Source organism: Nipponia nippon, unplaced genomic scaffold, assembly GCF_047370975.1.
Source record: "Nipponia nippon isolate SJK-2023a ecotype South Korea unplaced genomic scaffold, ASM4737097v1 scaffold_16, whole genome shotgun sequence".
NCBI classification, from domain to species: Eukaryota; Metazoa; Chordata; class Aves; order Pelecaniformes; family Threskiornithidae; genus Nipponia; species Nipponia nippon.
Genome location: NW_028262332.1, coordinates 7237395 through 7264734, shown reverse-complemented (window position 1 = coordinate 7264734; position 27340 = coordinate 7237395). Strand labels below are relative to the sequence as shown.

Sequence of the window (27340 nt, the reverse complement as noted above, 5' to 3'; positions counted from 1 at the left end):
AATCCCTACTTAACTTTATGAGAATGAGCCGCATGTTTGTGTATGTATGGCAATTGCTATGGTCAGAATTGGCAAAAACCACCAATCTGTGTACGTCATGGACTTATTTGAAAGAACTGCAGAAAGGTAAAATGCTCAGCTCAGGCACACAGTGTAACCCAGAAAGGGCAAACCAAACACAGATGTGAATGACCCCACAGATCAGTCACAAACAGGTTAGGCTACTGCAAGGTGTAGGGTGGCCGTTGGCTTTCAAGCTATGGCCTTTGTAACAGAATGATGCCCCCAGTAAGGTTTCTGGAAAATGAACATTACATAGCATTCGGCATCCAAAAAAGGCAACTGTGCTGTAGAAGCCTACCTTTCCAGTGTTGGGAAATCATAACCCCTGGTTAAAATGGCATTTCTTCTGGTGGCAATAGCACCTGGGCCTGGGGGAGTGGGAGAAGATGCACAGTGGCCAACCTGTCTGTAAGCCACTTGGGCTAAAACCACGTCATTAACTACTCTGGTGACAACACATACACTTTTGGATGCGCAAGGGCATTCAGAGTGGAGGGTTTTACACCCTGGGCTGGAGAAATCTACTTCTCCTTCGCTCTTGGTTTTTCTTTCGGCACAGTTGCTGATAAAAAAAAAAAAAACACCTCCTATGGAAACTTTATCTCTAGAAAATAAAGGCATCCTCCTGGGGAGCATGTTCTCAACCCTCTATCAAAATGAGTTGGATATTCTTTTGGTAAAGTAACTGGACCAAATCTCATTTCAACACTATGATTAAAAAACAAACCACCTTTCATGGTCAAAGAGGTGAAATCACCTTAAAAACTGATGTTCTGAGAACAGAAAATTGACAACATAAGAGAGGCTTTTACAGCTGCATGGCTTGGACCACCAAGCATTAGCCAGTACGACCACAATTTAAAACGAGCCATACCTGTTTGGGAAGGACTTGTAGTACTAGCCGTGGTATGAGCAGTTCACATCTTACACTGAGGACTAAAATATAGAAGTATGGATGTAGGAAATTATGCTGAACTCCAGGATCACGTGGAAGTATTAGAGAAGTATGGAGAAGGAAGCTGCCCGTGCTTTTAGGATGGCTTAGATCTCACGATCTCAAAATCTCATGGAAATTAGAGATATTTGTGTTCTGTGTGACAGATTATATGATCTTGTTACTGATGGAGAAAGAAGTTAAATAAATGGCCAAAGGTTTCACAGCAAACCTGTAGCAAGATGGGGAACAGAACTCAGAATCACCCTGTCCAGGTCACAGGACAACCCTCCATGCCTTAACGCACATGAAGTTTTCCATTTACATTAAAAAAACCCCACGCATCCACGCACTAAATGTGGTCATTGTATAGGCAAGAGCTTTTCTAACCTCTCAGTGATTAAATCTCAACACTGACTCCTGAAGGCCTTACTTCCCATCAGCACTACTGGAAATCAGAGTTGTGCTGTGTTTAAATCTTCATCTGGAATTTGAAGCATGTATCACAAGATGAAGCAAGGAGCAGCTATGAACGGCATGCTGCCGATGCAGCCCAGCAAGCCACATACACCCTCTGACTATTCACTGCAACCTCCCCTCTCCGCTGACCCCGATTACCAAGCCTTAATTCAAGCTGCTTGCTGGATGATTTCCCCCAAGAAAAGCGCCTGGTGCTGCTAACTGTACTCACACAGAGGTAACAGGCTCGGCGCTTCGGCACCGTGTGAGGTTACGCAGGGACTCACACACTTTGCTTCCTGGCTATGTTGTTGACACGTTATTTGGGCAATTTTTGCATATCATCAGTCAAACTGTAACACCGGTCCTGTTCCAAGGGGCTCTGCTTGCACAAGTTAGCTGCTCATCTGCAGCTTCTGTCACCAGATCACATCTCTTTTTCCTGGCCAGTATATTCTAGAAGGGTGGTTAAACTGGCCCATGCTAACCTCCAACGCATCCTTAACCTGATGGGATTCGCCCTCCCCAGTCAGCAGACAAAACTGAACATCCACGCAAAAAAATCCATCAAGATCCATGACAAAGGAACGAGTCTGCATCCAGTTCAGCTATTGGAGGCTCCAAGAGACTCAAGCAGGACACCCGTCCCATGTCCTTAATGCTGAGGATAGCAGGATTTGAAGAGCTGGCTGGACAAGGCTGTTTATTCCGCTGGGTTACTCAATGGGAGGCTTTGCCTCAAGTACTATCAGGTCAGGAAAACCAAGTCCTCTGTACCACAGAAGTGGTTTACCAGATGACTAGCTGCACCGTGCCAGCCAAATCCAGAAAGGTCACTTTGAATGCCTTCCTTAAAAAACAAAACAAAACAAAAAAAACCCCAACAACAAAACATTAAAAGCTGGTCCAGAAGAATATGATCCATTAAACTGGAAAATAAAGAAAAAATTCCCTGACGAATTTTTCTTTTTTTTTTTTTAAGTTGTTGAACCCCAATGCGTTTAGTATGAACAGTGCTAAAATTAAGACATACACACCTCTGATCTTCTTCCTAGACCCTTCAATTTTCCCCGGGAAACAGCCTGGGTAGGGCTGTGCAACGCACAGCACACCTCCGCGCCGAGCAGAAGTTGTTCCACACGTTTCTTTACTACCTCTTTCTCCCGATAGCGTGTTCTCTCAGTCCCAGGATATGATCCCACCAAAGCCATTCATCCTTACTGCAGCACTTGCAGATATTAAGCTCCCCGGACAGGCTGACTAATGATACAGCAGGCTGGGAAGGCCCCAGGTGCTCAGGGAGTTGAAGGTAAGAGCTTTCCTTCGGCAGAGCCATGCTCTGATGCGAAGCGGGTAATAGAGTGCGACATGAGCAGCTCAGAGCGGGGGACCTGCTCCAGCAGTCTCCATTTCGCAGAGGGAAAAGCAGGGATATTAGCTGTTTCTCTTTGCTAGCTCCTCAGCTTTGACAGCCGGGGACAGGGTGCTGGAAGAGCACGGCATCCCCCAGCCCAGCAGCAGAAGCAGCAGAGCGGGTAGCACGTCTGCCGTTAAGCTGTTGCAATTCACTGCCCAGCTCATTAACACAAATTGAAACCGGTGTGGTTTAACACACCAGGCTGCAAACTGCAGCGCCTGATGCATGGACATGGCAAACTGCCCCTTCTGCAGGGATGCTGGCAACGGGGAGGACTGTGGCTACCTCTTTGCTCGCCCCTGCACGAACAGCCAAAGCCCAGGAGCCACAGCTCTCAGTCACTGCCGCTTCTCGAATTTGTATTTTCAACCACCATCAACTGCAGATCTGCTTTAGTGAATTGTGCTGACCTGCACCTTTTCTCAAAAACACCAATTCAAGCAACTTTGTGGAAAATGAACAGTTAACCTGGCTAATACAGACCTGAACGGATTATTGTAGCTCTGCAGAACTGTTTTTTTGGGATAAAAACAGCTCTGCTGGGATGAAAGCCTTCATATGCCAAACCCTTTTACAGCTAAAATGAAGAACATGTGCTATCGCATCATGGACACATGCTTATTTACACCAACTGAAGGAGGCCCAGGTTCAAAATGTTCACATGTGAACGTTGCTCATCTGCCAGCATCAATATGAATAGAAGGAATATCAACTACAGAGACAGGAGGAGGAATAATATTCCAGATTGCCATGTAGTCCTTCAAGTATGCTGCACGTCAGCATTTCACAGTGCCGATTCTGACCACAGAGTATGTCTACATGGGAGGAAAAAGGAAGAATCAAAGCACCGTAACTTGGAAATACGTCGCCTTAAATAACATGGTCAGAATTGTCTCAATTACAATCTGTTTGCGAAAGCAGACAAAAAGTATTTCATTACTGAATAAAAGCTGTTTATCTTATTAAAGGTTTTAGAGTGGTGAGTCTGACAAATAGGAAACACTATGTACTGGTTCCCTATGTTTTCATACTACAGATTTTGCTGTCAACATTGCTGTAAGAATAAAGTTCCTGCAGAACAAAGGAAAATTGGTCATGGTGGGCCACTACTAGATTTTTTTTTTTATTTTTTCCTTTTGAAGTACTTTAATGGCACAGAACCTGTCATCTACTAGATGCTGGCAAGAAGAGCCTCAGCAGCCATGCTCCAGACCTACACTTCAACTTCTGCACAGGATCTAAAGAGACACTGCTTAAAATAGATTCGTTAAAAACCAAGATTTTCCGAAATCCAATGCCAATAGAAATGTTTCCATGAAATTCAAATAAAAATCTGTGGAAAACTACACTTTTATGCTAACATTTCTCTGCAGCATCCACAAAGCACGGCATTGCAACACTGCTACAGCACACAACAATCTAGGGGGAAAAAAAAAATGAAGAAACTAGAGACAGGGCCCATATAAAAGTGAAAGTGCCTACCCGTCTCCAATGATCACGCTGAAATACTGTAGAGAAATCAAAACAGTAGTTAAAAATACTACAGAATAGCTCAAAAAGCACTCTGTCCCTAATATTTACAGGATTAGTAGCAACAGGCACTGACTCCTCTGATTTGGCAGTCAAAGAGATTATCTTTTGAACATATGGGACAAGAATTCATCCTCAGAATCTCTTATTAATGATATCTACTACATTCAGCTCTGCTGTAACTCTGTTATCTCCCACCTTAAAGTGTTTCGCTACTGAGCTGTATTACACCTCACCAGAAGCTTGCTAAAGGAGTAAAACTGGTTTGTCACAGCCGTGTTGGAATCTCACGGTCTATTGTATCTACAGACGATGAACACATTGTGATCAGGGTTCGGAATTGCTCAGTTCAATTGCTACTACTTGACCTTGTGCAGTCAGTGGACAAAGTATACAGGCAAGGTTTTGTCTCATGGTTTGGACAGCCTGCAGCCTACCTTTCCGTCAGATGCAGTGTTTATTCTGTAGTGGTACACCCTTCCTTCATATCGCAGTGAAATAGATCTCTGTCCTGGACTGCTCTCACTCTCTCGCACAAGAAAGCTGCCGTTGATACCGCTACTCAGAAGGTACTCAGCGGCGTTACGTGACACTGGTCCGTGATACCAGGAATGCTTCTCCAAACTATTCACTGGGGTGATGTAGTTGCTGGGTACCCAGCCTTGTCCATTCTTCGTTTGGGCCTCGCACCATTCCCCGTTATGATTGTAGCCCAGGACACGGAGCTTTTCACCTTAGTGCAAAAAGAAATATATTTAGACATGGCAAACCTGGGAGCTGAGGACAAAGATGGGTTCTTTCTGGCTAACAGATCATTAAATAATCTCCTCTAAGAATGGGTGTCTGACTGAGCACGGAGCACGTGTGTTTCTTTAAGCTTGAGTGGACCCCTCAAAGCCAAATAAAGTCACACGCATGCTTCAGGAGTTTGTTAGGCTTTCGTGCAGTTCTGCACCAGCTCTGATACTGCTTGAGCTTAAAAAATGAATCGTGTGAATTTTATTTGAACTGAGTTGGCTTGACGAGGCTGGGAGAGAACAGGAGTGGATAAACAATAAAAAAATCATTTCAATTAGCAAGGTAAGCAGATGTGACTTGGAGTACACATAAGGAACAGAAGGACTGAGTAAGAAAACACTATATTTGTACAGTCATTTTTTCATACAGACTGTGTTTTGGAGAACTGTGAAAATGACAGAGGCCAGGCTCTAAAATCAGCTTAGTTTAATTTCTCATTTCAACTTTTTGCTCCTAATGGAGACCTTAGTTTTGGCAAACAGTTTCTTGCCCAATGCAAAAACTTCAGACAGTTTTAACCTTTTAAAAGGTTATGACTTTGTGAAATATTTTTATTTGTTTAAGAAGAATTCCCACAGTAAAAAAAATTCCATAGGGTTTAGCATATAACTCAGTTATTCCACAGTGACTTTTCTTTCCATGCCTTCTCACACACTCCCAGAACCATGCTGCCCAGCGACCTTACCTTTAGTTATGCTGAGAGTGTTGTCCCCACTCGCCACAAAATCATACAGTGCAACAAAGAGATGGGGGTCATTTTCACTAGGACAGGACAGAAGGTTTTCCTTGGAGTTCCAGCGAGCTGCTTCGCTCAGACCCTGGGGCTCGAAGTCTGACACTACCGGTCTCTGAAGGGCTTCTGGAGGAGGAGAGAGAGGAAAAAGCAGGTTCATTTTTGCTGATAAAAGCCATCTGGTTAACCCACGCACTCCAATTTTCTAATTTGCATTGTTTCTTGACATGTGTGCTCTTCATGCGTCAGAGGACAGATACGGGCAGTTCTTTAACGCAGATCTCCTGCCACATAGGCAGGACACCCTTGCTCCAGAGCTGTCCCCCAGCCCGCCTCGAGCCCCCAGCTCCTGCCTCCCACGGCACAGAAAGCGGAGAGGGAAAGCCCCTCTCCCTCCCTCCAGTAAATGCTGCTCACGTAGGCTGTTTGCTGCTTGTAAATCCTTTGGCTCATGCCTAACTGCTGGAATGGTTAGATTTGAAAACAAACCCAAGACCTTTTAAAGGTAAATCCCTTAATTATCCTATAAATGAAATCGCCAGAATGTGCAGCACAGAGAGCCAGGCAGGGCGAGATTTATAAGACATGGTATTTAAGAATGAGACACATACTTCTGTTCTCCACAGTATTTTTAATAATTTCTCTTCTTATTTGAGTACAAGGCCGTGCCTTTTTTGTTGCCCTCTCTCCCACCTGCTGCTCTTGAAACCAGAGCACAGTGGCGAGCATACTTCGCACAATGAGCTTTCTACATTTTTAGGAACCCTGAGACACCTCCAGAAAAAGATATTCCTAAAAACTGAGCTTCACAGGTGAGTAAAAACCCACCGTCAAAGTTTTTTTGTACGCTGCAGCACATTAGGCGTGTAATATTCAGTAAGTATCAGGCAAGTCCAAGTACATCAGGGAATTTTATTGTAGTCGCTCCGGCAAACCCTCCCCTCCGCACCATGATTCAAGAGTTTGGGGCAGTGATGCTCCAGGTAGCTGTGCCCGCTCACTCTAACATGGCAGCCCCGCGGGTGACCGTGCTGCCACAAAGACAGGACAATAAGCTGTGAAAAATCTTGGTTTTTGAAGGGTTATTTTCCATCTGGATGAGTTCGTTGAGCGAGGTCACAGCACCACACACGAACCATTGCGTCAGTGCAGCTACGGGGACAGGGAACGCGGCACTATCGCACCCAGCGCCACCAAATTCCTCTCCATCAGCCCCTGCCTGCTCCCCCCGCTCACTGCTGAATCCCTCTTCTGCACAGGCAAATGCAGCAGGGCTTCGGGGGGAAAAATCCCAGGCCAAGCGTTTTCTACATTATCAAGCCACCTGGGAGCACAGTTCTCTCTTTATACTTGTAATACTCACTAGCAAGGGGCTGCTACATAGATGCAATCACACCAAAATATGCTTTTAACACTATTGCTTGTTTGGTCAGAAATCCAGTATAAGCTGCACCAGTAAACCAGTGAAGAACTGATACAATTGACACCAGAAAATATATGGAAGTCAGGTGTGGATTGGGACAGGTCCAAAATACGTTTCCCAATGGGGAAATACTAAAAAAAAAAAAAAAAAAAAAAAAAAGAAAAGAAAAACCCAACCCCCCAACCCTACAAACAATAACAAATCCCATTATTTTCTAAGCTTTGGTGGTGAAAGTGCCACTATTCAGCCACAGACGATCTGGCGTCCTCGATGTGTTGGTCAGATCAGCACTGGTAAAGGCTCTCTGGGTGGTTATTTATGAACACAAGTACTACTGTATTCTTTGGAAGAGGGAATATCATATATGTGGGCAGAGAGCAAAACAGCAAGTTTACACAGTGTTGGGCCTGTTTTCCTAGCCAAACCGTATCTGCAGGGAGATATATTTTTATAGTGAATCAGAGAAGTCAAATAATTCTGCCTTCTAAATGATTCCACAGTCAGAAAAGGTTGTGTTGGTTGGTTTTTTACAGCACCTTGACACCCTTGCTTCCCCCTCCTGTTTCCTGCAGGAGAATACATTTTAATAGCCTGAGTTTGCTTCAAGAGGGACAATGAGAAAAGAAACAGAAAATCCACTTTCAGAAAATTAAGCTATAATCATTTTACCATGAAAACGCTTTGATCCTGTCAAGCCCATTAAGCTCCCTTATCAAACACAGGGCGCTGCAGTGACTGGAGATACTCCAAGGAGTTACACCATCAGTAAACACCTGGAACAGACAGACAGCAGAGAGCTGCAAGTAGCAGATACACAACCTCAGCGAGGAGCGACCGTGATGCTCTTCCCCCAAATATGGTACAAACCAGTACATGCTGCAGGGTGGGATGGACCGTAACCTCCGTCAGGAAGGAAAATGCCTCCCCCACGGGGGACTGATTCGACAGGAAGGCAGGAAATCCAAGGCAGGCTCCCCTCCAACTCCAGCGCGATCGCAGCCCAGCGAAGGACGGCTCATGCACGGCCACGGATGGGGATGCGGGAGGAAAGCCAAGCGCTCCGCAAGAATCCCTCCCTCGCGCCCAGGCCGCGGCAATGCTGGGACTGACTCATTACACACGGATGCCAAGGTATGCGCTTCAATTCCGACCATGGGACAACACTGTGTCAAACACCGAAAACACCCACAAGCTGTAGTGCGAAAGTCAAGGAAGGCTGGTTTTGCTTGATGACATTCCTACAAGCACTGACTCAGTGATAACCGCCTGCAAACCCAAGGACTGGCAAGAGCAAAGGCTGTTAAATAAACGTTTTGCTAAGCTGGCAAACCACACAAGTCGCCCCAGTGAATACATAGGATGCTACGCACACACAGGTTCGTATCCTCTGTATCCTCCAAGTCGACTCCCCCCTGCTCAGCGCTGACACCCCGACGGAGGTGCACGCCGCGTGTGAACGCTGCCATGCAGGAGAGCACGATGGGGCAATGCAAGACCCAACTCTTGGGTTGGGTTAGGGCTGGCGTTTCCAGAAGGTAGCAACCCGAGTTAAGAACTGGGGTGGGGAAGGCGGTGACTGAATGAAGCTTGAAGGGCAGCAAGAAAGGGACGACGAGGTCTCGAGTCAACACGGAGAAGAGTGTAAAGGAAAGAGCAGAGTTGTGGTGACCCGAGTGTAGCAGAAGCTTGATAGACCGTGACAAAACACACTTTTAAAGGTCTGGGCCCCAAGAGGAGGCTGTCAGCAGACTCGGGACACAAAACCATGAAGCGAGAGAAGCAGACAGGACATGTCCAGCTGGGAGCCACGTACAGCCGGCTGTCAGCAGTATTTATTCCTCGGAGTTATTCCCTGGTAAATCTGCCCAGACATTACAGTCCTTCAGAGCAGGAGTTAGACATTGCTGTTCATACATACAGAGAGTCTTTTTCAACACACTACAGCTTCTTCACCTCATACTGCTGGTTTTAACGGCAATTTTACAGCACTGCTGAGCTCTTCAATCGGCCAGATTCCTCCTAATAAATCAGCCTGGCTGCTATACCTACAGGAGGGTATCCTGGCCGGCGATGGGGCAGGAAGCAGGCGTAATTCAATCTGTTATCTCTGCGCTGTGATTCCCTCCACGCATCCACTTTGTCTTCTGCTGCTTCCCAGCAAGACTGTAATTTATGACTTTGATCATACCGTGCTCCGGGTGACACCTGGATTCCTGGGAGGAGTCCCGAGGCAATGCTGTAATTCAGTTCTCCACTAACACCAACTAAATGACAACTCTTAATTAAAGCGGAGCAGACTTCGAAATAAGACAACAGCAGCTTTTATTTTGAGGCATTAACCCTAAGAATGTCTTCATTTCCCCCTTAAATTAAGTTTTTACCAGGAGATATTTATGTTTGCACACTAAAAGGTTTCATAACCGTCTCCTGCTAATTACTGTTTATACGAAATGATGAATCATTGTTAGGGACTATGTAAGAAGTTTTCAGATAGGAACAATTCTGGTCTAGACTAACGCAAGCAAATTTCCTTAGTAATTCAAGGGAAGGGCTGGAAAACAGGCAGAAGCACAGAATTGCACTCGGCTCCTCCACAGCTGATTGCAGGGCAGTCCCGAGGGAAGGAAGAGACCTCCTGTCTCCCTACAAAACAAACATCCTGTGGTCTTACAAACTGTGCTGGCATTTTTTCCACGAGGTTTCTAGAGCGAGGGAGCGCAGAACACATCTAGTAATCTCTTTGGAGGTACAGCACATGCTATCTAAAGCTTCTCCTTTCCCTATATTCCTCCAACAAGAAATGATGATAAATGGCAGGATAGCTATGCAGATTTAATACATCCAAATGTTCCCAACTCTGAGCACGTGTGATGGAGCAGCTGCCTCTCTGTCCCAGTATTTCCTTAGTGGCCCTCACGGATTCCTTAGGCCTGATGGAATATGGCTTTTAAAAAAATAAAAATCTGTAAACCACATCTTTCCAAGAAGAAGGAAGGGTTCGTGTTTTATTTCGGACTCATTCCTGCGATGAGATCATGCTCAGCCTCTCCTGTCACCCAATGCATAGCACAGGCCCGTATCACCTTCTGCAACAAAGGCTATCGCTGTCGCTTCTGGTCTTGGCTGATACTTGCAAAGTCCGCGTTCTTACAGCCAGCATGAGGACAAATGACCACTTTTTAAATATTGTGTATTTCTATACAGAGATGAAGAACTGCAAAAATAGACCCAGCCTCTCTCAACCAGACCCACTGCCCCTGTGCTGGGCCAAGTTGTGCTACCCTATTTCCACCCCCAGCGAGGCGCCTTCGTCCCGCAGGCAGGCTGCATGGCCACCAGCAACCTCCGGCACTCTAAATACTGAAAACCAAGACTGCTGAAGGCACAAACACCAGAGAACAAGGCCACCCATAGCTCCTGCTTCATTGCCCGTGCACAAACGGGCCCTCACAGTCAACTGTAGTGTTTTATCTTTAACACTAAGCACCCCTGATGATGTGGCTTCTCCCACTTCTCCACGAGATGGGTTTTTGGAGCTTTGTTTTGTTTGTTTGGGGGGAATTTTTTTTTTTTTTTTGGAAGTTCAGTCTTATATTAGCCTGCAGGTTCCACTTGAGTTCATTCACTGAGTTTATTCCATTTATAACCCACTAGTGACATGGTAAAGATCATCTTTCTCCCGCCAGCTAATCACAGTTGTAGATGTATGGAGCGGAATAGCGGGTATGGCAGAAATTTGGATTTTATTCCCAAATCTGCTACTAAACTGCTGCCTGACCCTGGATTATAACCTCTGGGAGAAGAAGGGGAAAGTAACCAGATCCAAGTGAATTTCAATGATGCTTGCGTATTTTTGAAAACTTTTACCTTTACAATTTCTGTTTCGGTTTCCTTACTAAGGGAGCAGAAGGTTTGCCCGTTTCTGAGCTCTGGGGAGGGGAAGCACCAAGCAAGAACCATGGAGATTTACTGTTCTATTTCCCTGTTTTACTAAGCAGCCCCAGATTGCTCAGGGAAGGACGAACACGTATGTGGATGATCAGTTTTAGATCTAAAGACAGTTACAGCTCTTCCTATGAAATGACAATCCTTTCCTCACCACAACCCATGGGAAATGGTAGCAAGCACCATCAGCCAGATTTTTTAATAAGGATGGGACAGGCGAGAACCGCTGGAGCAAGCACATAACTAGCAAGCCATTACAAAGCCAGAAACATATTTACAAACAAGAACTCTACTGAGTGATGGTAGATGAGAGGCCAAGAGGTGAGGAGCAGAAAATAGCCAAGGAAGAGAGGAAACAAACAGAAGGCTCTTCCCTGGGAGGCAGCAACGCCGTCTTAATGCACTCGCTCTTCCTAACAGATTGACTGAAGACCTGCCTGCTGATCCCAATGACACCGGGGCAGGATGAGTCCCTGGCATTGCACATTCCGGCCTGGCTCAATACGTGCCCAAACGCATCAAAAAGAAATTCTCCAGGAACAGGGCAATGGCTACGGGCGGCTGCTCCTCCCCAGGCTTGGCCACTCTGGCTGTAACAAAGACATGCTAAAGAAAAGGGGGGGAAAAAAAAAAAAAGACAGACAATCTGACAGCTGGCACGACAGAAATCATTTCAGTTGGAAAACAAAGGACTTTAAAAACTGTTTTGGGGACACTAGTAAACTTTACAGAGAACACTGACAGGTTTTAAACAAGGCTTCTGCCTGTCAGTGGTAGAGCAAGCCCAAAAAGGCAGCAAGACTATTTCAGCCCCTATTTGGGACATGGACACGTTCTGTTTTCCAGATCAGATTGGCAGCAGTACTTGCTGTGCCTCTTCCCTTCTACTCTTTACCCTTTCTTGGTGTGAAGAGGGTGAGGAATTATTCAGTTTGGCAAAGGCAGAAAGGAGAAAGCAGATGACAGAAATTCAGATCGCTCACATTTTAAAATAATATTTACCAGCGGGAATAGAAACGAAGGCAAAAAATGGCCAGCTCAAACATCAATATGAAATCTCTGTAATCGTTAGAACCAGTTTAAACTTCTTTTTGATCTAGTTAAGAAAAGGTCTCAACTTTTTCAGCGAGCAGGCAAGCCTGCCCGCGCACAGCAAAGCACCCAGCAACGGGATGCAGCACCTGCCCGTCGCCAGATGGGCACCACGAAGAGGACTCTACGAACAGTCCTCGCTCCTGCAAACTAACAGAGCATAAAAGCCTTTCAGAAGAGGACCACCATGAAAAAAAAAAAAACACCTTTCTGATTACTTGGTCAAAAGACACGTACACCTACACATGTACTTGATTCTAAATCAGCCTTGTCTCAAACCCAACTTCAGTATTTTCAAGAAGTGTGTTTAAAAATACAACAAACAGATTTGATTTTGTTACAGTCCCATGCTATTCATCAACCAAACACTGCTGTGCTTTTGTTAACTCATGACAACCAAAATAAGAAATTGATTTAGGTAAAATTTAATCTATCCTCCTGGCTGCAACTGGTTTTCCACACAACTAATGGACCTTTCATCCTTTAGGCATTTATGTTTAAGGTTTCATAGTCTACTATAGCAAAGAAACTTCCAGCTTTCCCTTCATGTTCTCAACAGCTTCCCATACAACTAAGATAACAAGAGCAGAGTTAAATCCTCCAATGATATCACCATCATCTCCTTAATCCTTTCAGAAGCTCCAGCGAGGCTGTGGGACGCGCATGGGAATGGACTGGCCATCACGCACTGCTCATAGGGATCCAGGAGGAACGGTCCCTAGTTTGTGGCCCTTGACACAAACCTGCCCCCCTCTCACCATCTGCCGCGCTTAAGTGGTTTCTACCAAAATTAATAAATCCATTTGTAAAAACTTGCTATCTTCTTAAGGGTAATGCAAGCAAATGGTTTTCCCTTGTGCCCTTGCAGTACAGGGGTTTGGGGCAAGCCACCACTACTCTTTTGAAGAGTGCTCAACAGCACTTTCAACCTCACAACAATTTTAATAAGCAAGCTGCCTAGGAATACCACGTGGGGACCTGCAGCTTTAGAAAGGAATAACACAAAAGCGTACTTTTTTTTTTTTTTTTACACCCCCCCCCCGCCCCGATGAGTATAGATCCTCACTTCTCACCCTGCTTTCCAAGAGACCTACAGTCAATCACGGTGGGTCCTGGGCTGCCTGAGTCCTAACCAACCGTCACAGCATTAAGGCTGCAGTTGCCACATTTGTTCACCTTTAAGACGCTGCTTGGATGCTGGCTTCGGTTTTGCCCCATGCTGAGCTGAGAAATGAGACTGAGCTACTTTGATAGAAGATTGTTTAAAAGTTGTTTCAATGCTCATTTCCCATTCCATCATAAAAAATAAATATGCAACCACAATCTCAGGGAAGCAGAAGGGGGGAACGCTACAATATTTATTGTGGCAACGATCATGTTCCTAACTCCATACTGCCTATATGGCATGAGTCAAACTATGGTCTAATCCTCTTCTGTAACTGCATTGCAAATTGGGGAGGGGGGGAGCGGTTGTAACACACACACACGAGAAAACTTGCAAAAACAGTCAGGGTAACACCCTTGTAACATCATCCTTTAGCATTCATTTCTGCAGGGAAGAGAGGCCCCCAGATGCTCTGCCTATTCTCCCAGGGCTGTGTTGAAAGATCCAGCGGCACAGACAGGAGGCCCAGCAGGGCTGGGAGCCCCTCCTCGACACGCAGCCCGGCCCTGCCTCAGCAACACCAGAGGCAGGGGACGCAGACAGAGGTTTTATGGACATAAAAGATCACAGAAGAATTCAATCACATAGGAAAGATCAAAATTATTCATATGCATCTGCCCACCGTTAGGTTTCTGAAACTTTAACTAAATAAAAAGAGTCCTCTGGAAACTGTTCTTTGATTTTAGACAACAGAAAATTCTTCAGACCCACTAAATGCATCTGATGAATACAGACTCTTGATCCGAAACTTCTTCAAAATGGGTTTGCCGCAAGAAGCCATTTGTAGATTTTGAGATTCCTAACCTATGAATTTCCAAGGACCATTTCTCCACTGAATATTCGAGAGTTGAGCAACAGCGACCTGCGATAGGCCCCGGGAAATCAGCTGCTGCCTTTCGTGCCTCTGATTTGATGAGTTAGCACGGTCCTCCTGGCACGCGGATTATTTTTACTGAAGCAACATCCAGCAACACAAAAGAAGTTGAAGAAGCCCAGACCGCCCCGGCGGGATGGACGCAGCCCCGCCAGCGCAGCGAAGGGGCCGGGGCTGCACGGGGGGACCCGTAATCCTGCTCCGCCGGCGGGGTACGAAGCCACACAAGGGTGAAGAACTTGCTTGAGGTCATACCAAGCAAGACCTCAGCCTAAAGTCCCCCAGCCCAAGGCCTTCACTCTGAATTCATTAGGTCCGCGTGTTTAACATCTCAGTGTCTACAAACAACCATGGGTGTGACTCAAAAATCATCTTTTAAAAGCAAGAAAATCCAGTAAAATGAATGCCTGTGGAAAGCAAACTTACAAGGGGATAACCAAAATGAACTAATGCATGCTGAAAATATTTTACTGATGGACTCATCTAAATTTTCCTCCTGAGCCTGGCGTTGGTTTTACCGCCCTCCTCTCACGTCCAAAATAAGGGAGATCCTTCCCTGGGCAAAAAAAATAAAGCCGAGGCCTGAAGATACAGCTTTGTTTATGGGCTCAGCAATAAGATCACTTGACATTTTACAACCATAAATGGTAGAGCCGCGCTCCCTTTGTATACTGCAGTTAATGAAAGTCACCTGGGGTCTGGGTGCCGCGTACACTGCTTGGTTCCCTCGCCCCTGCATGTGAAAGCCCAGCCTAAAGCTGGCCGGGACCAAATGTCTCCCCAAGCCTGGCCCCAACTTGCAAGCAAGGGATAAAAGTTGTGTCTGGGATGGCGGTGGGGTCGGGCCGTGGCCCCCCGGGAGTGCAGCGGCCGGAGCCGGCCGCTGCGCTCCCGGGGGGCCACGGCCCGACCTCAGCCCCCTTGGGTACTCACCTTCCAGGTAGCAGCTGGAGGAGGAGGAAAGCCCTTTCTTCGATTTGCAACCCACCAATTTCAAGCAAATCTCCAACATTTTCATTTGTTAGAGTTTGGCTTCGGCTGTCCGGTTTCCCTCCCCACCCCCCCACCCCCCCCCGCCTTTCAGCTTCTTCTTGCGCTGTTGAATTATCCGGTAAAAGTCTAAAAAAGTCTAAAAAAAAATCCGGTAAGAGTCTAAAACAAAATATCCAGGAAAAGTCTAAAACAAAATATCCAGGAAAAGTCTAAAACAAAATATCCAGGAAAAGTCTAAAACAAAATATCCAGGAAAAGTCTAAAACAAAATATCCAGGAAAAGTCTAAAACAAAATATCCAGGAAAAGTCTAAAACAAAATATCCAGGAAAAGTCTAAAACAAAATATCCAGGAAAAGTCTAAAACAAAATATCCAGGAAAAGTCTAGGAAATCCAGCGCTCTGAAAACCATTACAAGGGCGAGCCCGAGAGGCGGAAAATCCTGGGGCCCCGCATCTCCTCTCCCGGGGAGTTAACTCCAGCCATCTTCCCTCCTTCCCAATTCTTTTGGCGGGAGAGAGGAGGAGGGGGGAAAAAGGGGGGGAAAAGAAAAAAGGAAGGAAAAAGCAAAGCCAACCAAGTTGGGCAGAGTCACTTCTGCCCGCAGGTCGCGGCAGCTGCCCGCATGCCGGCGGGTGCTGGGTGCAGGCAGGGCTGCTGGGGCTCCGCTGCCAACAAAGGGCCCCCTTCAGCCGCTGCCTGCCTCCATGACATCAGGCAGGCGAGCAACGCCCTCGCTCCTTAACCCTCCTCCTGCCTGCACCCTGCCTGCCTCCTCTCCCAAGGCGAGAGACAGGTGAGGGGGAAAATCAACAAGTTCCCCCTGCCTGGGAGAGCCCTCCTTGCTTTGGGAAGGGGGGGACAAGGCAGGATTAAGGAATAACGCTGCTGCTTTGGTCCTTGTGGCACTTTGGGCATGGCTCTGTTGAACCAAGAGAATTGTAGGCAATAGTCAAAGTCTTAAAAGCGTGTCATTTCACAGTGTATTAAGGGAACTGTTTAAATACTGCGCCTGGTAACAGGGAGAAGCAAACTGAGAGCTATGCCCATTTGTAAACCAGCACAAAAACCGCAGGGGAGCTGGAGGTCCTTTTCCAAAAGATGCTGTCTTAGCATCTCTGGGACAATTACAGGCAAACAGATTCAAATCTCAGCCGATGCAATTACACTCTGAGGATGCTGCTCCTCCTGCACAAAGGGCCAAAAGCTTTCCCTCTCCCGCTACCTACTGTTCTTTTCCCCTACGAACTGTGCCTTTCCCTTGCAGGTTTCTCAAGGCTACATCTTAATTACCGCTCTCCAGTTCTGCGTTTTTTACACATTACTTTCTAGCATTATTGTGTATCTCCTTTTTAAAACAACCATCACTTTTGTTATGTATATATATTTTATATATATACACACATATAAAGGAGATAGCAAATTGGGTGTGTATACAATTGCACTTTTTTCCACTCAAAAATCCCCGTGCTTTTCCTGAACCTTGGGGTGCTTTTGCTGCTCAGAGCAAGAGGTGCTCAAGGGTGCAGAGCTCATCAGGGGTGCAAAACAGAGAGGCTGGGGAAACCGGCCTGGGAAGCCGACCCTATCACAAACTCCACCGCAACATGTGGAGCACTTGGTGTGTCACACACGGGACCAACAAAGCAGCAAATCTTCATTTTTGTCCCTGAAAGCTTCCCTCCACATCTGACAGTTTATTTTGGCAAGGTTACTGACTAGCTAGTGCTCTTTTGCCCTCCAACGTTTTCAAACATTTAATACTTTAGGGGAAACTCTGCATGCTTCCAGCATCTGAGGACCATGCCTCTGAAACAGCAAACATTGCTCAGACTCTTTAAACATTATTTTACAGCATTACTTTGCCTCAGTCTTCTGACCCATGGGGTGCGCATGTGAAAGACAGCTTAGAAAGAAATCCTTGGTCTTTCAACCCATAGTGAACTGCAATAATAGCATTTGCGTCTTTTTTAAATGCCACAAGTCACATCATTTCTAGCAGAGAAATAACCACGGTAAGGACAGCGCGATGTTCAAAGCCCTTTCACGCTTTTTCTCAGAAAAGATGAACACGGATATCCCCATTTAATAAACCAGGAAACAGCGAGGGAACTTGCACATTTCCTTAACTTTGACAGTCCGGCGAAGAGATGAGGCTGCAGACCCGGTCCCGCACCTCTGGCAGCCTGCACCGGCATTAGAAAGACAACGATGCAGCTCTCCCCACGCTCTCCCGTCCTCCCTCCACTTCTGGAGGAGGATTTCTATTTTATGGAAGCACGAGAGTTTCAAGAGAAACCAACACCTAACTTGTTCCCTGCCCGCCTAACTTCAGATGAGGCTGCAACAGAGAACTTGGGCAGAACTGCACCGGGGGGACAGGGGGGAAGAAAAGAGTTAAAAGCAGCTTTGGAGGAGAAAGGTTATATAAATCACAGGAGGAGCTCAGTCATCACGTGTTTAGGCCCAGTGTCATGTTTAGGGAACTGGGATGAAGTAACATTCGAAGAGCAGACCAGGCATCTTGCACGCAACTTCTTTTCCACGTGAGGAGCATCCCTATCCCGCTTCTCCTTCAGCTGCAGCTGCAGGAATGCCGAGTCCCCATAGCATTCCCCTGGCAGTACAAAGGCTGCCCCCCATGAACACCACCCAGCCATTACAATTAAGGTTAATACAATGAGCGCCGGCAGAATTAATGCGGATTACATTCCCGATGAACTCCTGGGGTTCTTATTCCAGAAGAAGAATGCCTCATCTCAAATTAAATTAACCCTCTTGCAGAAGAACCTCACTGTAGGAGAAAGGCATCCACTCGGGGAGTTAAACACAAAGAGCTATCCTGGGATAACTTCCTCTGGAGATAAACAAATTAATTCCCTTTATGTTTCCACGCAGACAAGCTTGTGTGGTCCTTCTGCTACAAGCTTCATCCTTCAGTGTTTCCTCTTTTGTGTCAGGGCAAACTAGGCTGTAAATCCTTTGAGCAAATACCCTCTGCCTTTCCTGCATGCCATGAAATTAACTGGCGATACAGAAATAAGAGCCATATTGGTATCGTCCCACAGACTCTGCTACTCTTACGGCTGACATCTATTAATCCCTTTCATGTCTGTTTGTCATATACACATCTTAGAATAAAATCAGTCATGAAAAGCGTGCAGACTTTTGGACTACAGAGTGACTGATGCAACCTTCAACTGAGGCTTTCTGTTGCAGAATGGCAAAACAGTTTTAGTTGGGAGCAGGCTCAGAAGGCCTCCAGTTCAACCTCCTGCTCAGAGGGCAGCTATCTGTCTAGACCAGGTTGTTCCAGGCTTTTTGCAGCTAAACTTTAACCGAATCTGCTGGGCAGTGTGAAAACATTTTTTATCCTCTTGTATCTATCCAGCTTTGCCTTGCTGCAAGTTGTAAGCGTTGCTTCTCCTCGTTTTGCTGCGCACCTCTGAGAAGAGTCTTTCGGGTCACCAGTCGGGTGGTTACGAGCGCGCTGGGACCCCTTCAGCCCCCTCTTCCCCGACGGGACGAAGGCAGCGCCCTCGACCCCGGGGGGCAGCGCCTGCTCCAGCCCTGCCAGTCTCCCTCCAGCGTGTCAGCGTCTGCCACGGGGGAAGGAGGGAGCTGGACGCCGTGCTCCAGATGTGGCTTCACAAGCGCCAAAAAGAGGGAAATAATCACTTCCTTCGACCTGCTGGCTCTGCTCTTGCTAATGCAATCCAGTATCCATTAGCCTTTACTGTTCATGCTCATACAAGAGCATAAACCTATTTAGCCAACTGCCTTCATGTTTGAGCTTCTTCGAGCAGATTTATTCTAGCAGATTTATTCTTCTAGGTATTTATTCTTTGCTTTCCTAAAGCTACCCAAAATTTGAGGACAGATTTTTCCAAAAGAGAGCAATCACACACATGCACGACAGTGGCAGCGAAAGGACTGGACTCCATGAGCCGAAAGTGAGTTTTGGCATGATCCCACGACGTTAGCAGCTGGACTGAATTTCGTTGCAATACCATTAAAAACAGCTTGAGTGCTCGTCACTCATTTAAAAGCAGAGCTTAATTTTGTTTTAAAATCCTCTTCTGAAACATGGAAAGATAAAAGCGTTTGAAGCCCCAAACACTGGGCATTTTTTTTGATAGGCACGTTCAGCTGGTTTGGGATGGAAAAAGTCACTTGAAACAGAAACAGCACAAACTGGTGGTTAAAGCAAAGGAGCAAGAAAAAGAACAAATTCTCGCTTACAGTTATGAGTTACCTGTGCCTTATCTTGCTCTCCTTTAAATGCAGCTGAGAATATCCCCACAGGTGTTGAAGACTAATTCAATGCCTGCTGTAAAGCACTTTGCTGTCTCTGGATGTATGGAGCAATGGAATGTGGAATCGCATCATTTGTAGGATGCATTTTTCTTAGTAAGTGATAAGGTTACACATGATTTTGGGCATTCACAGGTCACTGTCTTTACAATCGAAAACAGATCCATGCCACAGAGCGCTACCATACTACATAGCTCTCTTCTGATGACATCTTTCACATAGTGAAATAACACCATTACCTGATTAAAAATATATGTGTATATGAAAATTATCAAAGAAGCCTATGTTGAATCCATGAATGACCACAGCATGTGCTACGGACACAGCTGTAACAAAGCTGGGCTTTGATCCGACAGCAAATGCAGCGTTGCCTGGTTTCCTGGGGGCTGGTCCAGCTTTGGCCGACAGATTCCAATTTTCCTTCGGGTTTTCAGATCCTCCACCATTAAACACCTCCATCCACTCTTAGATACAATGTGCCAAACTTCTGGGAAGATACCAGTGTGTATTAGATTGAGAGGACTAGCAGCTTTAAAATCCTGGCTACTAAACTCTGCCTTCTGGGCACACGCAGCACAAAACGCTGTCTGCTGGAGTCTTGTAAAACTGTTTGCAACGAAGGCAACTGCAGTGGGTCGTGCACATGAAGTCAGGAGAGCTTTGCTATGGTATTCCAAGGAAAGCAGGGCAGAATTTGAGCCCAAGATCGGCAGGGTTAGAGCTGAGTGCACATCCCACAGCCAGGCCCTTAAAAGCCACCTCAGATTTAAACAACTGTCTCTTGAGTCACTCACCTCCTAGTCTCAATAGTTGTTCACTGACACCTTGTAACTACTCCAAACGACAAGTGAAAACAAGTCTTCCAGGATACTCCGACCTTCTCCGCTTACTTGGCAATGACAGCACTACACAAAAAGGCAATTACGCTTGTGATTTATCCGTAATACCTGCCACGTAACAGGGAGAGGGTGAGAAAAGTCCCTGTTGGTGTTTGCACATAGACTGACTACGTTAGGCCATTAAAACCTTCCAAGGTTGTTCACGCACCTAAGAAGAAAGCCCAAGCGACCAAGATACTGAAGGATCTCTGACTACCACTTATTCTGGTGATCACTAGGAATCAGTAAGACCATTAATAAAGTATACCCAGACAGGGCTCAGGTGGTTTCGCCGCTCTGCCCAGCATCCTTGCTCGGATAAGCCTTCGTGCCTTCAGCCATCCGTGCAATGCCGCCCCGAGGTTCCCAGCACTGCCCTGCCTCAGAACCACTCCACCGTTGCCTGTTTTCTTCCCGCTTTTTCTGTAGGCATCTCTGCCTTTCCTTTTCCACCTCCTGTACAAAACATTTTTACAGAGACCAATATTCTACCTCTCCACTGAAGCTCTTCTCAAAATTCAGCCGACATGTTTACAATAGCTAGTTAAAATAGCATGTTAAAAACAAAAGCCTCTTGCTACTATTCTGACCACTCTACAATAGGCTTTATTGTAAATAAATAAAAAAAAAAAAAAACAAAACCCACACATGAATTTGAACAAAGGCTAGTTAACACCTGAGGGCAAAGAGTGTTTTCCTTTCTTTGGAAACCTTCCAGCACGGCGGGAACGGCCCTGCAAGAGCACAGAGAGATATCTGCACAAACAATGAAATATTAACACTTCTGGCACTTGGGCTTCACAAGTCGCACTCTCACAGGAAGAAACTTTAAAAAAAAAAAAAAAAAGCCAGGTTACAAAAAGTCCACTGTACACATCAAGAGAAAATCAAAAGATTTTGCAATAAAGCATGTGCGTTCGTTGTTTTTTTCTCCTTGATTTAACAGATGTTTGTTATTTGCAATTTTCATGAGCGAAGGAGGCGGCTGAGAAGTGGTGGGATTTCAGAGATGGGATGTTCAACTATTCGAAATTCCTTTCAAGCAACAGGGCAGAAGCCTTCTTTTTAAGGTAGTAACAAGGCAGAGGGTACTACTGAATTCCTGCAATGGTGGTCTGTCTTCACCACGCTCACGTAAAAAAGCAAGATGGGTTGGGAGCTCCGCAGGGAATTGCCTGGGGTATTAGCATTTGAAGCCTGCACCGTTAAATTCAAGTCCAAAGGGGCTCTTCACAAATCATGGAAAGTTTTGGGCCTCTTCCATTAAACACTTTTTGAAACATCTGCAGGCAAAGAAAGAAGCATCTAGCACTTTTCAGATCTGAAAAAAATAGCAGCTTACCTTACGGACACAAAAATCCCACAAACTCCTGCTTACTACAATTACTTTCCTTGTCTGGTCGGTTTATTAAGGTTGCGAGAAAGGGAGCGGGGACGGAGAGTTTCTGTGCGATAGGTAGAGCCACATCAGTTTAGGGATCCTACTGAAGTTCAGTACTTTCTGCCAGAGCAGAGAGGGCTTACAGCCAGCCAGGACACAATCAGAAAAGATACATACTCGGAAAGTATCAGAAAATAAATTTTAGAGAAGTTTCTTTGCCAAATACTGACTCAGATCTTGAGTGGGAGCGTTTCCGTATCTCTCTCAAATGAAAAGGCAAGGAAACGCAGATGAAAAAGTAAAATTAAAACAAGAGGTTAAAACGGGGAGCTCAAAGCTGATGACTGCATGGGCTATCTTGTGTAATTCTGAGCATGTCCGCAGGAAGAGCCAGGAGGACCAGCGAACCCCGGTGCAGTCCCGACAGTAACTAAGTGGTTAATTTCTTCCATTCAAGAGCTGAAAAATCTGCCAAAGCAGAAGACCAGGCCTAAGAGATCAAGTTACACATGAGGAGGGGGTGGAAGGGGAGAAGAAGAAAAGAAAACAAGTATGACTGAACCACTGCTGCATTAGACCCAGCAGGGATTAGGAGGAAGATGGAGGAGGCGAGGTTTACCCAGCGCTATCCCGGCAGCAGCTGAGGTGCCTGTAAACACGCAGGGTTGTTACCCGCATCGTCATGCACATTTGGGGAACATCGACCTGTACTGAACACCTTAACTCTGGCCAATATGAAAAACCTTTTTGTGCATCAGCTATGGAACGAATATTACTGCAACAGTTGAAACGTCTGTCTCCTACTTGCTCTCTCCATCCAGCCTACGCAGTTGTGCTGCATTTTCTCTCCCAAGTGGGGAGTTTAACTTGGGGCACAGCTCTATGGACGTGGCCAGAACGATTGCTGCTGCCACAGGTTTAGGAATCACCAAAGTACTCGAAAAACAAAGAAAAAAATAAAATCATGCATAGCAGACACAAATAATAATCCATCAATAAACAAATAAGCCATCAAACCTAGCAGCAATTCAACTCGTTTGCCTCGAGGTTGATCACGTAAAGGAGGCCTCGCAGCAGCATTAACATTTTCACAGCTGTTTCATGGCAAGCGAGGGCTCCCTACCCACCATACACCGCTCCTCTAGGCCTCGCTCACCTAAGCTGCTTCAGCATCAAATTCAGCAAAGATTACAATCGTTTCCTGAAATGCAGAAAATTTCAAGTAACACACACAGCAACAGGAGACTAGGATAAATTCAACTGCAAGGATCACTTTTCCCTAGGGATCTAATCCTAAACAGAGTTATGCTTCTGAATAGCATAAATATCGATGGTCAGAAACCTTTACAGGATCACAGCATACACATTTCCTGACACTGTCATGAATGTACTTTAAAAAAACCCAACCAAACAAACAAAAAAACAAAAACAAAAAACCAAAACCAAACAAACAAAACCCAACCAACCAAAACCCCCCCACACCAAAACCAAACAGTGCCTTCCAAATAGGAATTCAAGACTCCACTAATTCATCCACAGGGGAGTACATATTTTTTGAGAAAGTAGAAGCCCTTTGTAACTATACAAATAGAAAATCATCTATATACATATAAAAGACGCTATATAAAAGAATCTAAAAGCGTTTGATTTGAATTACAGTGTTTATCCACCCTCAGCTTTGCAGGTGAAGTGCCTGGTGTGCCATAGCACTAATTGTTTATTATTCCCAGTATAAGAAATCAAATATATACTCCCAGAAAGGAAAAGCTCCCAGTTAATTAGAACTGCCTGCAGCAATGGTTCCCTCCAAACAGTTCAGCACTTTATTTTGTTGTCAGGACACCATATAAGAAGTTTTAAGAGTCCTGCTGGGACTATGACGTAAAGGCAGGACCAGTATTTTCTCTTGTGAAGACTGGGGCCAACAGGCAGAAACTTCAGACAGAAATAAGCTATTTCACTGTGAAGAAAGGCAAATGTAAAAATGTATATATATATATATATATATATATATATACACCTCCGTCCTGGTCCAACTGGAGCAAAGATGCAGAAAGAGGTATCCATTTTCCTCATGCACTGCTGAGCGTAGACGGATGCAGTTCAAGTGCTAGACCTTGTGCTAAACTTTCACAAGGGTTTAAAACACTGTTTCTCAATTCCTAAACATAAAAACACATTGAAAGAAGCATTTTAATTTGAACTTTTTTGGAAAAGCTAGAGAATATTCCCTCTAGGTTGCACCATTAAGACAAAGCAAAAGTCTGATGCTAAATTCATCAGGGGCAAAAGTTCTTAAATTAAACCCTTTCAGGATGAATTTCCTTGGTATGCTTAGAGTATAATGCTTGTCATATCTGCATTTAGATTTAGAAAATGGCATGAGACTGTGGAATACCTCCATGTTTTTCTGCCTTTCCAGGCAAAAGAGGCAAGATAAAGGAAGGAAGGTGTAAAAAAGAAATCAGTGCTACTGATCTCCAGTAACCCCAAACTCTGCGTCTCCATATATTTTGAGAAACCCAAAGTTCCTTTCTATTCATTCCCTCTTTACGCTACCTGCCCATCATTAATCAGCGCCATTCACAGAGCAGATATATTACATGTGGTCTGAGGTTTACAGCTGTTGGCCTGAATAAAGATTGTCGATTCTGTCTGCCCGCATACCAGACAGAAAATAAAGAAAAGCGCGGAAGTATAAATGAATAGCAACAGTTGGCACCCTATAAGCTATCCAACCCTGCTCCCCCCTGGCCCTATAGCTGCCACATCTTGCATTTCAGGCTCAGCTGAGTCACTTCGCTGTTCACAGGGAGAGAAGCGGATTCTGAGGAATTGCACAAATGATCAGACAAAACAAAAAAAATTAAGTAAAATACTTGCCACTGCTCTGAAAATTTGCACAATGGAGCACAATGGCAGGAAGCAGAAAAGTGCTACGGGCACACATCGAGATTAGTTGGGAAGAGATCAGGCTGACACGGATTGAGGGTCCTCAGCCAGTTAACCCCATCTAAATCCAGTGCCTTGGTCCCACCTTTCCCATTTTCTCCCTCCTCTTATGGGCACCGGTGCTCACACAACCGTGTGGCGACTCAGTTCAAGAACGTGAAGACTCTCCTCACTACATGTTCATACAAATAACAGTGCTGGCATCATGAAAGGGCCAGGAGAGCTGTTTCTTAATTCAAAATACTGAGAAAATCATCTGTACTGGCAAGTACTGAGTTGTATGGACAGCTTAATCTTACTGACCCTTCCAACTGAAAGATCTACAAACAAAGCCAAAAGAAAGAAATGTGAATGTAGGAGCGGACCAGATATAGATTCATTTCATTAATCATTCAGAGACCATCAAATGGACCACAGAGTCACTCAGCGCTGGGATACTTGCTCCCACCTGAAATGGAAATACGTCAGCCAGCCTCGAGTAACTGGCTGTGCTCCAGTCTGGATCTGGGGAAGGCAATGCCTCAAATTCCTAGAGAGCTGACAGATACCCAGATATGCAACAGTGCTGCAATAGAGACAACACTCTGAAAATACAGCTTTGTGAGAAACCCTTCCTTGGGTGGGAAGTTTCTCTGTAGCTTCCCTGTAAGCCTCTCCTGATTCTGGGGGTGTTCCATGAAATTCCACGAAGTTCCAAGTAGAAGATACAACCCTCTAATTAAATTCACAGCTTTTTCCTATTTCTGATGGAACACCAATCCATATTGAAGTCTTGTCAGTGATACATGGATCAGCTAAACCCCATGTTATTTTGACAGATTGTGAGCCTCTGGTGCGATATTTTCTTGTTCTTACTTTCTCCACGAAGGAAAAGTCATGCAACACTCTCAGTAAAAATAAACAATACCCAACACTTTCTGAAGTTGTATCTCTCTCCCAACATGTTGCAAGAGGAATGGAAAACGCCACATACTTCCCAGGTAGGATACGATGGACACTCCTTTGTTTGACTTTACCAGGTGTCATCTGATATAAAAATTAGGGTTTACCTGGATGATACCTGAAATGTAGTGCAGAAATCCCAGACTTAACTTCACTAGTCCATGGTGTATTCCAGACTCCCTGTGCAAGCTCCTCTGCCTGCCCAGCCAAGTTAGATATGTTACATCAAGTTATTACAAAAATAAAGACTAAAGCCTACAAAAGCAGTGAACTAACAAAAGCAGCCTAGAACGTGTACCACTAAAGGAGAAGGAAGGCGCTGGCTTGAACCAACAAGAGGAGGGAAAACCCAGAGCAAAAGCCAACTGGTTTTTGTTAGGCCACACGTCCCAATTTCCTCCCTTCTCTTGGTTCAGCTCAGTCTTTGCAAGTCTCGTGCCTGGAACGTGGCCAGAGGATTTTCACAGGGTGAAAGAGACGCTGTGTTCCCCTAATCCCTCCCTCCAACAGGCACTGCAGTTAGGGTGCCAGGAGAACCTATTTTAAAGTTAACCTCAAAGCACAGGAAGGTTTGGAGAAAGAAACACGACTAGAAATCTCCAGCAGCTCTGGAGTCAAGGTGGGGGATGAAGCCAACGCATCGCTTCATACTGCATGGATAATAGAAGGTACCGAAGAGATAATGCAAAAGGATTTTAAGCCATGTAACATACCATTTATTAGATCAAGAAAAAGCACAGAGGAAAAACCCCACAGACTATGTCATCTCTCATTTTTTAATTGTACCTGAAGTGTTATATAAAGGATGTCATCAGGAGGATTAGCAGGTTATTGCTTTGGAAAGAGCTGATAATAGCTTGGTTCATGCTTGCTTACACTGTCAAGCCCTCAAACGGGGACTGGATTTTAAGATTAAAATAATTTTAGGGAAAAAAAAAATAAATAAAGGGAAAATTAACCATTCATATGCTGTAGGAATAGATATGCCGCAGTTTTATTTCCAACTCTTCTTTGGTTTATCTACAATTACAGGAGAAATCCAGTTACCCGACTTGTGCCTCCATTTTTTCCAAACGTAAAATATTTTCATGCCCCAGCCTTGAGATCCACTGTTAGAAGGTACTATATGAATGTGAAACATTTGGTAACACGCCTGATACACCAACTTCCAGTTTATAAAACACATTTTCCACGTACTTCAATGGCACACGCATTCTTTCCATCAAGTGGAGCTGCCTCGCGGCAGCGTGGCTATGGCAGAGGGCAGGATATAAAGACTCCTGATGTTGAGCTTGATGCAGGCTTTTCACAGCTCGCCCAGGACGTGTTCAATATCAACAACACATCCTGCACAATCTGTGAAAAGTCTGCACATGCAGAAATTACAACAGACACGAAAAGGAGCTAGATCCAAGGATAACAGACAATTTTTTTTCCCCTCGCACAG

General features: G+C 45.2%; 1 protein-coding gene across 3 annotated transcripts in view; it reads right to left on the bottom strand.

The window, feature by feature from the left end:
- The window catches only part of ABL1 (ABL proto-oncogene 1, non-receptor tyrosine kinase), an 83445-nt gene that overhangs the window by 18199 nt on the left and 37906 nt on the right, over positions 1–27340 (bottom strand). The window contains exons 1-4 of one of the 3 annotated variants that reach the window (XM_087752984.1): positions 15367–15493; positions 8027–8130; positions 5887–6060; positions 4841–5136 (exon numbers count right to left, since the gene is read on the bottom strand). In XM_087752984.1, the coding sequence (XP_087609110.1) occupies positions 4841–5136; positions 5887–6060; positions 8027–8057 (501 nt within the window). In that variant the 5' untranslated portion in view covers positions 8058–8130; positions 15367–15493. Of the gene's footprint in view, positions 1–4840; positions 5137–5886; positions 6061–8026; positions 8131–15366; positions 15503–27340 lie in introns of those variants that run through there. The other 2 variants (XM_087752983.1, XM_009476960.2) reach the window with 2 other exon arrangements.